General features: G+C 49.5%; 2 protein-coding genes across 2 annotated transcripts in view; one reads left to right on the forward strand and one right to left on the reverse strand.

Annotated features, from left to right (window-relative positions):
* LOC127018804 (aldo-keto reductase family 1 member A1) overlaps positions 1-265 on the forward strand; it is a 36970-nt gene extending 36705 nt beyond the window's left edge. Inside the window, exon 23 of the mRNA XM_050900503.1 lies at positions 99-265. Within this exon, the coding sequence (XP_050756460.1) occupies positions 99-152 (54 nt within the window). The 3' untranslated portion in view covers positions 153-265. The remainder of the gene's footprint in view (positions 1-98) is intronic.
* Positions 266-6651: 6386 nt separating this feature from the next.
* The window catches only part of GPBP1L1 (GC-rich promoter binding protein 1 like 1), a 34717-nt gene continuing 27751 nt past the window's right edge, over positions 6652-13617 (reverse strand). The window contains exons 9-12 of the mRNA XM_050900830.1: positions 9733-9891; positions 8833-8957; positions 7834-7936; positions 6652-7579 (exon numbers count right to left, since the gene is read on the reverse strand). Of these exons, the coding sequence (XP_050756787.1) occupies positions 7433-7579; positions 7834-7936; positions 8833-8957; positions 9733-9891 (534 nt within the window). The 3' untranslated portion in view covers positions 6652-7432. The remainder of the gene's footprint in view (positions 7580-7833; positions 7937-8832; positions 8958-9732; positions 9892-13617) is intronic.

The raw sequence follows: 13617 nt of genomic DNA on the forward strand, positions 1-13617 counted from the left end.
AACTGTTCAAATGACAGAAACCTTGAACTGCTGCATGAATTGGTGCTGTAAGGCAGTGTCTTTGTTTTTTAAAAACAAAACCTTTTCTTTTCTTTTAGACAGAGAAAAGGCCACAAGCAGAATCAGGGGCTGCAGTTGAAAGCACAGTATGATAATTCTTTAACCTTGGACACTCCTCTCCTTACAAGGAAAATGGTTTTGTATATAGTGTATTTTTTCACTTTTTGGCAACTTTTGTATGACTTCAATAAAGATTGTAAGCAAATGTTCCTTGTCTTGACCCTCCTCCTGTTAACAAGCTCCAGCCTTTGCTCCGTGCTGCCCCTGGGGTGCAGGTCTCGGCCCTGGCTTGCTGCTGGCCTCGCTGTCCCTTTGGTCTCAGCCTTTCCGTCCAGATCTGCCTAAGGCGGCAGGAGGAGGGGGTGTGCTGGGGAAAGCAGGGCTTGGCTGCTGACTGAAGAGGAGTCCAAAGTCAGTTAGAATGGAGTTCGCTGCAGTCTTGCCTAGGGGAAGCCTTCAGAAGACCTGTGAGAAGGCCTTTAGGCTTCTGCTGGGGGCAGGGGATAGAGCTCAAGGCTGGTGCTTGTGGCTGTGTTTGGTTCTTTCCAGGCCTGTGGCACCTCCCTTAGCCTGCAGCAGCCGAAGCACCCTGGGGAAGGCTGATAAGAGCTTGTCTGGCCCCTGCACCCCTTGTAACAGCCAGGATGCTGGGGTGCAGCACTGGCTCTGCTCAGCCTCCACCCCTTTATATCCCTGGGTTTGTGCATGAGGAGCTTGTGGAGAGGCAGGGGGTGATGGCTCCTTGCACTGATGCCGAGTGATGCAGCCCGAGTCCCTGCGTGTGCCTGGGGAGGCCCTGCATCCCCTGGCAGCAAAGGGATCCCCGTAAGGGGGTGGGGATGGAGGCACAAGAGGGAACAGGGCCCTGCAACCACTTGTGATGTGCAGGCCCCTGTGGGATCCCCTTCTCAGTCCTCTTATCGCTCCCCCCTTGGTTCAAAAGAAGGGGAGGATCTCTGAGTGCCTCTTGGTGCTTCCTCTGCCCTGAAATCTCCCTCAGGGAAAGGGTGTGCAGCCAGCACTGCCCACAGGTAAGCAGGCTGGGGCAAATGTGTGTGTGTGTATATATATATATAAACAGAACACCAAGAAGTGAAGAGTAACAGGTTGAAACATTTATTATAAACACCCAGCATGGCTTCCAGCCTGGGGGAGGAAATCTTGCCATGGGTTTTGCTGGTTCCCAGGGCTGAGCTCTGAATGCCTCTTGTCAGGCTTCCCCTAGAAAGGGCTTGCAGCGGGGATGTGCCCCATGGAGAGAGATGTAGGGAAAGGGGGGAAAAAAAAGTGATTGTGCCTCTCTGTGCCCCCCCCCGGTCCCCAAACGGCCCCAGGGAATGGGATGAAACAACTCTGTGTGTGGGCACGGTCCTGGGGCGAGGAGCAGCTTGAAGTGGAGGCTGAGCTGTGGGGCTCAGTGGCTACTGGCTTTGGGCTCTGCCTGGCGCTGCCCATCCCCTCCCTGCCTGCTCTTGCTGCTGCCAAAATGCCCAGAGCCCTTCTGGTCCCAGGAGGGACCCTATATGCTTCCACCCTGCTCCAGCACTGTGGGGGCCCCAGTGATAATTATACAGCTGATCCCAAGCCCCCATACCTGCAGCTATAACACATACATTTTGCCATCCCTTCACCACACGTAGTTAATAAAGCCCCGATTTCCCGCTCCAGCTTGGTGAGGGGATGCTGGGGGATGCCGGGGCACAGGGGACACGGCCCACTCCCGGCTCACCTTCGGCGAGGTTTGTGCTGTGCCGGGGGCTCCTGAGCGGGAGGGGGGTCCTCCAGGGCCGAGAAGGGGGCAAGGGAGAGGCTGGGGGGAACATGGGGGCGGCCGGGGGCTGCGGGGCTGCCTGTCCCCAGCGCTGGCCCGGGCGACTCCTGGGAAAGGAGAAAAGTGGCGTTAACAGCAGAGGGGTCCCAGCCCCGTTCTGTGACAGGCACCGGCAGGAGCTGCCCAGCCACCCCATGCCACGCACGGCCTTGGGCGTACAGAGCAAATCACGCCTGTGGTTCAGCACCCGGGGGGGGCACCTCCTGCCCTGGTGGCCCTGGCTCTGTGGGGCACCCATGTCCCCAGCTGTGGCCAAGGGAGCGGTTCCTGAATCATCTCCCCAAGCCTGTTCCTCCACACTCATCATCCTGTCCAGGTCAGCAGCCCGACCCCACCTCCCCTCACCCCTGGAGACCTGGAAGTAGCCCTGGGACAAGGTTCTTACTGTGAAAAGCTCTGGTGCGGCCAGGGCTGGCGGGAGCGGGGGGGCCACGGGGGGCGGGAGGATGGCAGCGGGCAGCCGTGGCCCTGTCTGCTCTGTGTGGCATCGCAGCATCCCCACCTCTGCCTGGAGCTGGGCCAGCTCCTCCGCGTACTGTTGGGCCGCCTGTGAGCCTGGGGGATGGGAATTCATCACCACGGGCTTTACACTCCCCCCCCCAGCAGCCCTTTCCCCTGGCATCCCACCACGCTGGTGTGCAGGGTCACTGGGGGTCCCATTCTTGGTGCTGCAGTAACTCTCCCCTCCCCATTTCTCCCCAATGTCTAAAGGAACGTTGTCCCCCCCTCAGTGCTGTCACTATGCAAGGCCCACCTCCGGGCTGTACAGTTGCAGCTCCCCCCCCCCGCTCATATTTGCATGAGCCTTTGGCAGCCCAGGGGCTCCGACAGCTGCAACCCCGGAGGCAACCGGGGGCTGTGGGGTGCAGGTGGGGGGCTGCCCCATTCCCTGGGATCTGTCACCTACCAGCATTGGCTCTCCTCTGCCTCCTGACCTTCAGCGCCAAGAGATCATCTTCCAGCCGCTGGTTCTCCAGCTCCACGGCCAGCAGCGCTGCGTCCAGGCCCCGTGCACCCTTGCTGGGGGGCTCTGCTGGCACAGCCGGGGCTGCCTCAATTGCTGGCTGTGTAGCCAGGGTCCCTGCTGAGGGATGAGCCCAGGGCTGGGGTTGGGGCTTACCCATCCTCCTGCCCCCACGCAGCCCCATGGTTCCTTTCTCCAGCGCCGTGGCCTCCACCTGGAGGTGGAGGAGCTGGGCCAGGATGGCCGGGTCGTGCCCTCCGGCGCGCAGGTAGGACAGTCGCAGTGCCCTGCCGCAGGCCCAGCGTCAGCCATTGCTGGGGCTCGGCCGGACGCTCAGCTCGGCTCCGCCATTGCCCACCGACCCTCACCTGGCCTCGGCGGCAAGCGGCCCAGCAGCTGGCAGGAGCGTGTCGAGGCGGAGGGCAGTGCTGGGAAGGAAACAGGCGAATGGGGGGGGGCGGGCAGGTGTGAGGGGCTGAGGGCACCTTGATCGAGAGCACCCCACTCCCTGGGCACTGCCCTGGAGGGGTGCAGAGCCCTGTCCCCCCCAGCCGGGGCTCACTCTCCATGCGACAGCTGTCCGATGTGATCTCGCAGCACCCCCGGGACCTGGCTCAGGTCCCGTTCCTCCTGCTCAGGGTGGGGGGTTGCAGCCGCCCGGGTCCCCAGCGCTGCCAGCCGCTGGCACAGCCCTGCAGGATGGTGAGGGGCTATGAGGGCTCAGCACAGCCCCCACAGCCCCGCTCCCTGGGGGTTATTGCATCCCACAGGTGCCTCCCCATCACCCCAAAACCCATGCCAGCACCTACTCTCTCTCTGCTGCTCCAGCTGCTGGGTTCTGGCCTGGATTTCGGCCATGTGGCGCTCGTGGGCCTCCAGCAGCTCCCGTGGCCGCTGCTCGTGCCCCTGTGGTGGGGCCGGCCGCTGGCTGGGCTCTCTCTGCTGCACAGAGGGTTGCAACAGGAGGGGCTCGACCCCACGAGCCACGGGGCTTGGGGCGTAGGGAGCCAGTGCCCACCCCGGGGGTGTGGGGTTCACCGTACCTCTGCCGTCAGCCTCCTGGAAGTGGGGTCAGCCATGCGGAGCAGGGCCCTCTCATGGGGGGTGAGCACATCCCCCAGGGGAGCCCCCCGCGCTCGCCCCAGCCCCCGCTGTCCCCGCACGGCCGGCAGGAGCCCAGGAAGCAGGAGGAGACGGCGTGGCTCAGCGCGGTCCCCATGCTGGGGCACCCCGACCTCGCAGAAGCAAACGGGAAGGAAAGGGTGAAAAAATGCTTAATAATATAAACTTTGCCAGCTTTGGCAAAATGAGCATTGAGGGCTGCCCATGCCGTGCAGCGGGGAGGACGGCGGGTCCCCATGGTTCAGGCTGGGCCGGATCCAGCTGCGGTGGCTGTGATGCCCCATTTCCTCACCCGTGGCATGTCCCAGCCCAGCACCCATCCCTATCCCCATCCCCGCTGACGGCCCCATCCCTGCACGCCCTGCGCCAGACCCGGCTCCATACTACCGAGGTGTCCTGCGGCCTCCCCGCCATGCCCGGGGTCCCCTCCACAGGCGGTGGGTCCCCCCAGTGAGGCAGGAGCTGCCGGCCCCCGGGGTCCCGAAGCACAGCTTCTCCTCGTGCGCCCGCAGCAGCGGCTGGGAGCTGAAAGCCATGCGGCAGCGGGGGCAGATAAAGCCCCTCGTGCCCAGCATGGGGCACCCTGGAAAAAGCAGAGTGGGCTGGGGGTCACCTGGGGGTGCCACCCTGCCAGGAGAGAGGGGTCCTTCTGCCGGGGATGGCACCCCCGGGGCGGGCTGGGACCCACATACAGACCTGCTCGGCGGTGGCGGTGGTGGCTGTGGTGTTTGCAGCCACCGTTGCTACGCTGGGACGGGCGAGGGCGGGCGGCCGGGCGGGGAGGGCGGCCGCACCCCTGATCCCAGCGATTCCCACTGCTTACCACGGGCACTGGAAAGGGGGGAAAAAAATGTCACTTGGCCACCTGAGCAATCCACAGAAAACAAGATGGGGGAGGCCCCGCCAGCAGCGATGCGCAGCAAGAGGCTGCCCCGTCCCCCGCAGCGCTCCCCCTTTCGTGGTTACAAAGCACTCGCTGCCCGGCCCTGGAGGTGCCCCTTTTCCTCCTTGCAGCAGCTCACAACTGCGCACCGCAGTCTTTAAGCTCATGAGCAACCTCGGCACTGAGGTGAAACAGCTCCTTCTACCCCCTGCCCCCTTTTCATTGCCATATGCGTCCAGGGCGCTACCCTTGTTCCCAGAATAAGCTCCCCTCCTTCGATCCTTGCCCCCGTCTCTGCTTGCTAAACATCCACAGGCTCTTCTCAGGGTGCTGTAGGTCACCCTCCTGCTTCGCCGGTAGTGCCACCAGCCCCAGATAACCAGTGACTGGCTCAGGAAAAAGCTGCCGTTGGATTTATGGGGATTCGCTCAGTTAGGTGTTCTCCAGAGGCAGTCTGTAACGCCTTAAAAGTTTCATCGATGTTTAAACCACGCACATCCCACGGGAGGGCTGGGGCACAGAAGTTGAAGGAAGAGTTCGCCATGAAACACAGCGAGCTCTCGGCCCACACACGTCGTGCTTTGCTGTCCCCCCATCAGGCAAGTTCCTTACTCCAGACAGGAATTGTTCAGCAAGCGAGTTTGCCCATTACAGGTGGCTACCAGCATGGATTTGACCTGAAGGACTTTTTTAAACTTACCCCATTTCTTGACAACAATGCAAATACCTTTGCATAATTTTTCACTTAAACAGATGTAGGAAGTTAAATTTTTAAAAAATGGATAAACTTTTCCAGACAAAAGCGGACCAAAGTGGCAGGACCTTCAAATGGAACTAGATGATCTGTGAAATGCCTTACAGAAGCCCAAGCACTTCCCCGAGCATTCCCAGGTTGACCCAGTGACTGGAGCCCGGCTTCCAGATGGCAGCGATGAAGAAACAGCCCTTACCCCTCCTCTTACCCAGGGGGTTAACTGCAGTGCCAGCGTCCCAGTGCCAGTGGGAACTAAAGGCATAAGGAGCAGTTACACCCGGTGTCGCCGAGAGTCTTCCCTTGAGTCCAGATGCAAAGATTCATGGTAAAATTTTATTACACATCTGTCTGCTTTGCCTGGTCAGGAGTGGATTAAAAAAACCCAAGCAAGACCTCGGCTGAAATCCCCCCCGGTCAGCGAGACCAGGATTTCGTACCTGATGTGCAATTCCATCCAACCCACCTGCAAACAGTGCACAACCATGCGGATACCTTCCAATCCAAAACGTTTGTGTACAAGCTGAACTTAAAACAGACACTGAAATAGCTTAGGCCACAACCGAGTTGTTTGTAAAATCCTTTTTAATCTAATAGAAATGTTTTCATGAATTTTTAAAAAAGATTTCAATGAAAACAGCTTTGGATTCAGACATTCCCTTGCCACGTTGTGAACATAAACAGCAGCATTGCACTAGGAACAAGTGACACCGACCAGTCGAGCTTCACGATTTTGTATGAAGCAGAAAAAAAAAAGCAAACTGCTTTAGTGGAAGATAATTTGAATTATTTTCTTTCATTTCTTTAAAAAAAAAAACAAAACCAAAACCAACCAAACATGGGCTATCATCTCGCCATTGTTCTCCCTCTCCCTTCTTAAAGGAAGAGTTTAGCTCCTGCAGTCTGAGCGCTACAGCAATGTTTGCCAAGTGGAAAAATACAGCGGGAGAAGAAACTATTTATCCCCAGTGCTATTAAACCCCCAAAGTTGCAGGTCCCTTTAGAGGAAAACTTTTCTTACATAAGAAAGACAATTAGAATTGGCAAACTGATGCAAAATATTTATTCCAAGTTAGTTATTTTTGATGCAGTAGTTTTTCCCCCTCATACAGACTCAATGTGATAGTCACTTTTTTAAATCTGTAAATAATGTTATCAAAATAATCTTAATCTTTGAAATCTCACAAAAAATTTATATTTTACAATCCACCCTGAATATCAAGGCTGCAAGAAGAAGAACACAAACAATTCCTATATCCAAATATTTTACAGCTGTACCCAAAAAAAGAAAACCACAAACGCCTGGTTAAGTGATGAAGCTCCCCGAGCCGCCAAAAAAAAATAAAATAAAATAAAAAATTCATGTTATTAGCATTAATTTAACATAATTAGAACTTCAATAGCCATTTTGTCATTGACAATGATTGTTTTAGCACACTGTTACCGCACGACATTATGTAATGCAGGCGGCACTGTTAGAAGCTTGTTGTTGCAAAGATCAGTCAGCCACTTGTATCCTGCTTACAAGACTGAACTTGTGCACTGCCCCACAAGGGATTTTTGTCAAAATTTGCTAGCTGCACAAACTTCTATTAAGCATTAGGGCAAAACCAAAAGAAAAAGCTAAAGAAGCCAATTTCTCTCTTCTTTGGGATACAATTATTTCCCTTGTGCATGAAGTATCAACAACAAAAGAAAAAACTGAACAGACTGGAGACAGAATAAACTCTGTTTAGTTTTATACAACCCCAAACACATGTTGAACTATGAACTGAGTTTATTGGGTTGGTTTTATTTATTTTAATTTTCTTGTGCCCGCTTTCAGGCATCGTCATCTGACGTTTCGCTGCTACTAGTTTCTGTGTCTGAGTCCTCAATCTTTGTCTTAAAAGTGCTTCTCCAGTGGAACAACAGGCTGGAGCCGCGGCCCTGAAGAAATCCATTCTTCCCAAATCCGTTTCTTCTTCGCTGTAGGAATGAAAGCAAGTTTTGAAACAAGCAAAAGTGCGGAGAGTAACTGTCACTAACCATCTGTGGACACCAATTATATATTTAACTGTACACACATGCTCTGCACGGATAATGCAGTCATCAATGGCACTACATTCTCACTTCAGTTCTTTGTCTTCTCGAATATCCTTAAGAATTACACCACAGAAGACTTGTGCATGGGAAGGGAGAGGGAGAAGAGCAGTCACAAGTGGCAAGAGCTGCAAACATACCTGCTCTGATTTAATTTGGAACTCTTTGAGCTCATCCTCCGTGAGGGGAAGGTAGTTCTCTTCATTTTCAGGATATTCCTGCCATCCCATTTCTTTCAATAACCTGATTTGTGGAGAAAATAAAAGGGGCATGGGAATTAAAGCAAGGGAACAATGGCCAAGGAGAGAACACTTTGTCCATGAAGCACAAGGTTTTGTATTAAATCACTCGCAATTCACCAGGGAATCTTCTATATTAGAGACCACTTCAACAATCCTTCGTGTTTACCCAACGTTTTTCATACTCAATGTCTTTTACAAATATTAATCAGCAGCAGTCCTGTACAATGGGTAAATAACTAGTCTGGCAGAAGGAAAGCAAGGCAGAGATTTGAAATTCTACCCAAGGACGCTGGAGGAGGACATGACGCAACCAAACCAGTATCGCAGCTCAGGATTCTCCTATAACTTACTATCTGCTTACACCAGATGCTCACACACTGCTTACTCACTGAAGCGAGATACAAGCTGAGATACTAGGTAAATATTTTCCTAACTCTCCCCCCACTTTTACAGCATTTAAAGCAGCACAGGAGTATTTTAAGTGCAGACAGAAAGTGGCGCGTGCATGTGAGGGTGTATCTTCAGTCTTCAGAACATTCCATTTAGGACACCTGCTCGTAAATTAACCAGAATCACGCTAGGTTTGTGCTCACTCCTGGTGTGGGCAGGTAAACATTTAGGCAGCATTAACACACAGGGATGTGGCACTAGAGAAGTGCAGGAATTTAATTATAGACCTTGGCAAAGTCTTGGCTCAGCTGTCATCAGTGTCTTATTTTCAATAAGACTCCACCCAGTCCAGCACTAGTCATGAAGCCCACACACCTCCAGCTCAGTACACACAAAGCTACGGCTGCTTCCCAGAGAGCTGTCTTTGAAATAGTTTCCTTCCCCTCACACAGTCCAAGGACTTGTGGAGTCCTTCACTGCAGACACCTTGTTTTGCCATTTACTCACCTGTGTTCTGCTTCCAATGAATGAGAGAGGTTTTCCCCCTCCTCCGGCAAAGGGAGAGAAAGGCCATTCTGATGGCAGTTCTCTTCCCAGTTTTCCTTTGGTTCTGGTGTGCTGTTGCTCTCCATCTAAAGAAAAATAAAAGCATCAAAGTGTGCTTGCCCAGACTGTGCCAATAGCACAGTTCCAAGTTCAAGCTTCTGCTTCTGGAAGTAAAGCCTTTCACCTTGAGTCAGTGTTTTTTACAGTCTGGACTGATAATGGTTGAAAGCAACTTCTACCTGGCTGTGACAAGACAACACAACACGAACGACATTCGGTGGACGGCACTTCTGTGTCAAGGGAGTAAGTGCTTGACACTTTGTGTCAAAGGATGGCATTACAAAGCCATCATCAGTGGCTTCAGAGTGAGAGTAAGAAAACTATGAGAATGAAACACTCCTAAGGACGGCCTTTACACACATATTAAGCCACAGACTTATGCATTTAGAGGTCTGGTCCAAGCCTCTGAGGCTTGAGCCACTATCCTGCACCTTTCACAAGCACCGAATTCAACTTTCCTGTGGATGTAGCTTGACAAGGAAGTTTGAAAGCAACTTAAGATGTTAAAATATGGTATTGTTCCATTCCTTAGAGAATCCTTGCAAAAATCTAATTACCTTCACCATCTGTGACCTTCCCTTCCACCTCATTTTTTACTTATCCATTTGCATTTCATCATGTTACAGATCTCCCTTCATCACAGTGCTGTGCACTACTTCTGCTGGCATGTGTGCCAGACCAATGGAAGTCATTCCTTTCCTCCTCCAGAGCCTGAATTACATACACTGCTGTGGTTTTTTTTCAGTACGCACCTCCTTAAATGCATAATGATCACGTATACAATAAGGACAGCAATCTTACATCATCCAGCTTGTCACATTCTCTGTTCTCTGTTATCTCCCCATTCCTATCATCTTTCAGTGCCTTCAGGAATTCGCTCTTTTTATCAGTGGTACGGCGCATCAGCTTCGTCAAGCGTGAAGAGCAGATCTCGATGGGAGGGGTGGTGCTGGAAGGACTCTAGACAAGGAAGGGAGAATATAGACACTTTCAAACTGTATTGCTGCGAAGACGGGGCCCTCTTCAGGGTCTGTGCTTACACCTTTCAAACATCCATCAGTTCTTTGGCTGGCTCTTAACCCCTCAAAAAACAAAATCTAATGTCAAATTCCCATCAACATACTGACTGGTGTTGCACATCCACTTCTTCCCTTACCAGCACATTGTTCTCCCACCTATCATTATCGACTCTTATTTTTTTGTCCCCCTAGGAATCAATTCACATGGCCATAAATACATTTATTTTGTTCCTTGGCAATGTAACTCTCTCAAGCAATGCTGGAGCCTACAACAGAATATTAAGGCAGAGAACTTCATGCAGGACTCTTACCCTACAAAAATTCAAAAATTAAGGAGATTAGGCTCAGTTCAGATTTGCATCTTAAGCCATCCTGACAGACTACCCTGAAATTAAGCTACGGGGTGGTAATCTCCTTTCAGGGAGTGGTCACATCCTTAACTAACCACAACTGGATGTGAAATAGGTAGCCACAGCCTCGGTACCCTCCTCTGAAGAGCACGCTGCCTATTCCTTCCTACGTATGCTCATAGCCCAGATGGGTCAGTGTGTAGCCACACAGAGACAACCCTGGAGCCTGTGGGAAATCTGCTCAGCTCACTTCATGAACCCAAGGTAACCTCCCATGCTCTTCCACAGTGTTTAAGCTTTCTTAATTATCTCAAATCTGTGACCCAGGCATAAAGCACAACAGTTTGCACATTAGCAGTATCCCAGCCATGACACTGCAATAAAAACATTGCTAACCAAGATGAGCTTTCAATTGAATCTGTTCCATCATTTTGACTGGACACACAAAATAAATCTAAGGACATGTTATATGAAAGTTCCTGATATCTCAGCCTTCTGCTCGTATATGGAGTTCATATCTGGCTACTCTAAGGCAACGAGGAATTTAGTCATTAATATGGATACCTGACGCTAGAATCTTGCATGCAAAATTGTTCTTTTCCTTCACTTACTTGTTTTGATCTTTTCTCAATATTAAAACAGAGTAAAATTTCCTAAAGCCTGTAGTGTTTTTCTCCCCCCTCCCACTTTTTTTTAAGCTAGGGTGGGAAGGTTGCAAATTCAGGCTCTTCAGAATGAATCTCCTTTGCAAAGTATTTTTATCATACTCACAGTGCACTCAGCAAAGATCCAGGGAACTAAAATATTTAGCAAAACAAAAACAAGGCAGCAACTGCTGCCTTTATTTCCAATGCCTGTTGCACCTGAAACACTGGTGTGAAATAATGCCTTTCATGGAAGTGCATGCTGAAAGTAATGCCTTAAGTAAACGTTTCTCAGCTGGCCTTTTCAGATTTTGCCTAATTCAACATAGTAAGGAACAAATCAGCAGTTATTCACAGTCACTTGTTATGTCTGTTAAATTAGGATAAAAAGCTAGCATAGTACTGAAATTAAGCTCTCAACATGGTAACTAGTTTGACTGCAGTGACAGAAGGTAACAATCAACAAAGGAGACTAAAAATTAGATGTCTTCTGGTAATTTGGAATACTCTACTTGAGCTCTTTGCTAGTGTCTGTTTTGATGTTTAGTAGAACTGCTGAGGTACTAAAAAAAACTTAATTTCTACACATTAGGGGAAGACAGTTATAGCTAAAGTTTAGAAACAACGGATTCCTGAAAGGGAATTTAATTTCACCCCAATTCTGGTTTCATGCATAACTTTCTGTAGAAGGGTTTTTACATCACATTCTCTTTTAGTATTAAAGGGGTATAAATAGTCATTTTTGGCATCTTTTCTAAAGGTAAGTTTAGCCCTTTGACTGAAACGTCAAGGCATCTCTCAGGTTTTTGTTGGTTTTTGTTTTTTTTTTTTTTTTAATATAAGAGCACTATGCATCATCTCAGATTTGTTCAGATGTCAGTCTATGTAACAGGGATGGCTACTCTTACAGAGAAGTCATCCTGAATCATTTTAAGAATTCAGACTGTATCTTAATTCGGTTATCTTAGACTGGCTTGTGGGGACACAGTGCCAGTGCTAGTTGGCACCCTTTTAGTTTTAACACACCGTGGTCTCTTAGGAATAAAGGTGCTGTTTTCAACACTTCTGCAGGAGGGGCATTATCCCCATTTCAGAAATAAAAAGGCAGAGATTACTTGTAGTAGGCCTGTGGAGCTAGGATTACAGTAGTATTTACTGGCCATGGTCCTGTGTTTTCATACTGCAAAAGTCTCTAACAGATTCAAAGAAAAATGTATTACAAGTGTTCAATTTTAGTTGGGAGGAATTTTGAAGCCCTTTTTGTTTAGTTGATTAACGCTGGTAATACAAGAAGAATTCAAGGAAGTACTGCTTGTTCTGCGGAAAACCCAGCTGCCTACTCCTGCTGTCAGATTAGTACCTGACACCTTTGGTGACTAAAGTTTCATGCAAGACCTTCTTGGGGGGGTGGGTGGGCGAAGGAGATGACTTGCGTTACTACTGTATGATATAAAGTGAATGCCCTTCTCAGTATCTACCTGGAGATGAAAGCCTATTTAAGTTTACATACTTATGCTGCAAAGGTGTCCATACTGTGCTGTGCATTACACAAAAAGGAAGGCTGTCAGTAGCACAAAGGACTCTGTCTAAGGGCAGACAAAAGCAAGGTATGGGAAAGGAACACAGTGTAAGATCTACTTGTCAAAGTGACAGGTGCACGCTTGTTAACTATTGCTTTTAATGACTGCCTTTACACTCAGCAGTGGCTAAAGCGGAAGAGTATAGGGTGTTGCAAAGTAAAGCCTGCAAAGCAGAGAATCATAAAGATGACAGGGTCTCATTTTAGAAGTAAGATCTGTAAAGGAACAAGACAAATGCACAACTAGAAAAAACCCCACTGTTACACCTGAAATGAAAACACACTCATTTCAAATTTTGTGAATACGTCATTTATCGCAGTCTCTTATTTTTGTTCTTTTTACATACGATCACAAACCTGTTGAATTTTGATTCCCAGGAGCAGAGGAGAAAAGTTACTCAGTGTCACTTTCCTATTAAGCTTAGTGGAATTTCAAGGTCTAAACCAGCATTTTGTATACAAGCTATGAAATGAAGCATAGGAATGCTGGCCAAAACGTGTTATGTCACAGTTACTGCTGAAATATTAACAGATTTATAATTCCAAGGTTCTCTCCATACTTCAGACCAAAACCAGAGGTAAGTCCGTTTCCACCTCAGCAGATCACCTCCTTCCAACATCAAAATTAAAAACAGACACTGTAGCTGAAGACACACGTACATATGTTAAACTCCCTCAACCCCCTCAGAGCTCATTGCTTGTGCTGTTGTCCTCCTAGAGAAAGGAAATGAGGTAAAACACCCTACTTGCCATACTGAAGAACATCATGGGAATCAGTTTACCTATCTATTCACATCAGTTCTTGGTATCTGCACTCCGATAACATCAAGTCTACGCATGTCTAGTTATGCAACACTATTTAAAGCATTAGTACTTTTTTTTTTTTTAGATTGGAGGGAAATTCTAATACATTCGGACAAACACCAATGGCTTTACATCCAGGTAAACCAGATTTTTATTTCTTTTAGCGTATCAGAGATGTGACAGAACATGCTAAGAATGTACAAGTGAGTCATTCTCAAGGGTGCAAAGGCAGGTACCATGTACAGAGAGGACCTTATCATGTTTAAGCTATAGTAGGTGATAGTGATAAA

The sequence above is a fragment of the Gymnogyps californianus genome, chromosome 8 (genome assembly GCF_018139145.2).
Source record: "Gymnogyps californianus isolate 813 chromosome 8, ASM1813914v2, whole genome shotgun sequence".
In the NCBI taxonomy this organism is placed as follows: Eukaryota; Metazoa; Chordata; class Aves; order Accipitriformes; family Cathartidae; genus Gymnogyps; species Gymnogyps californianus.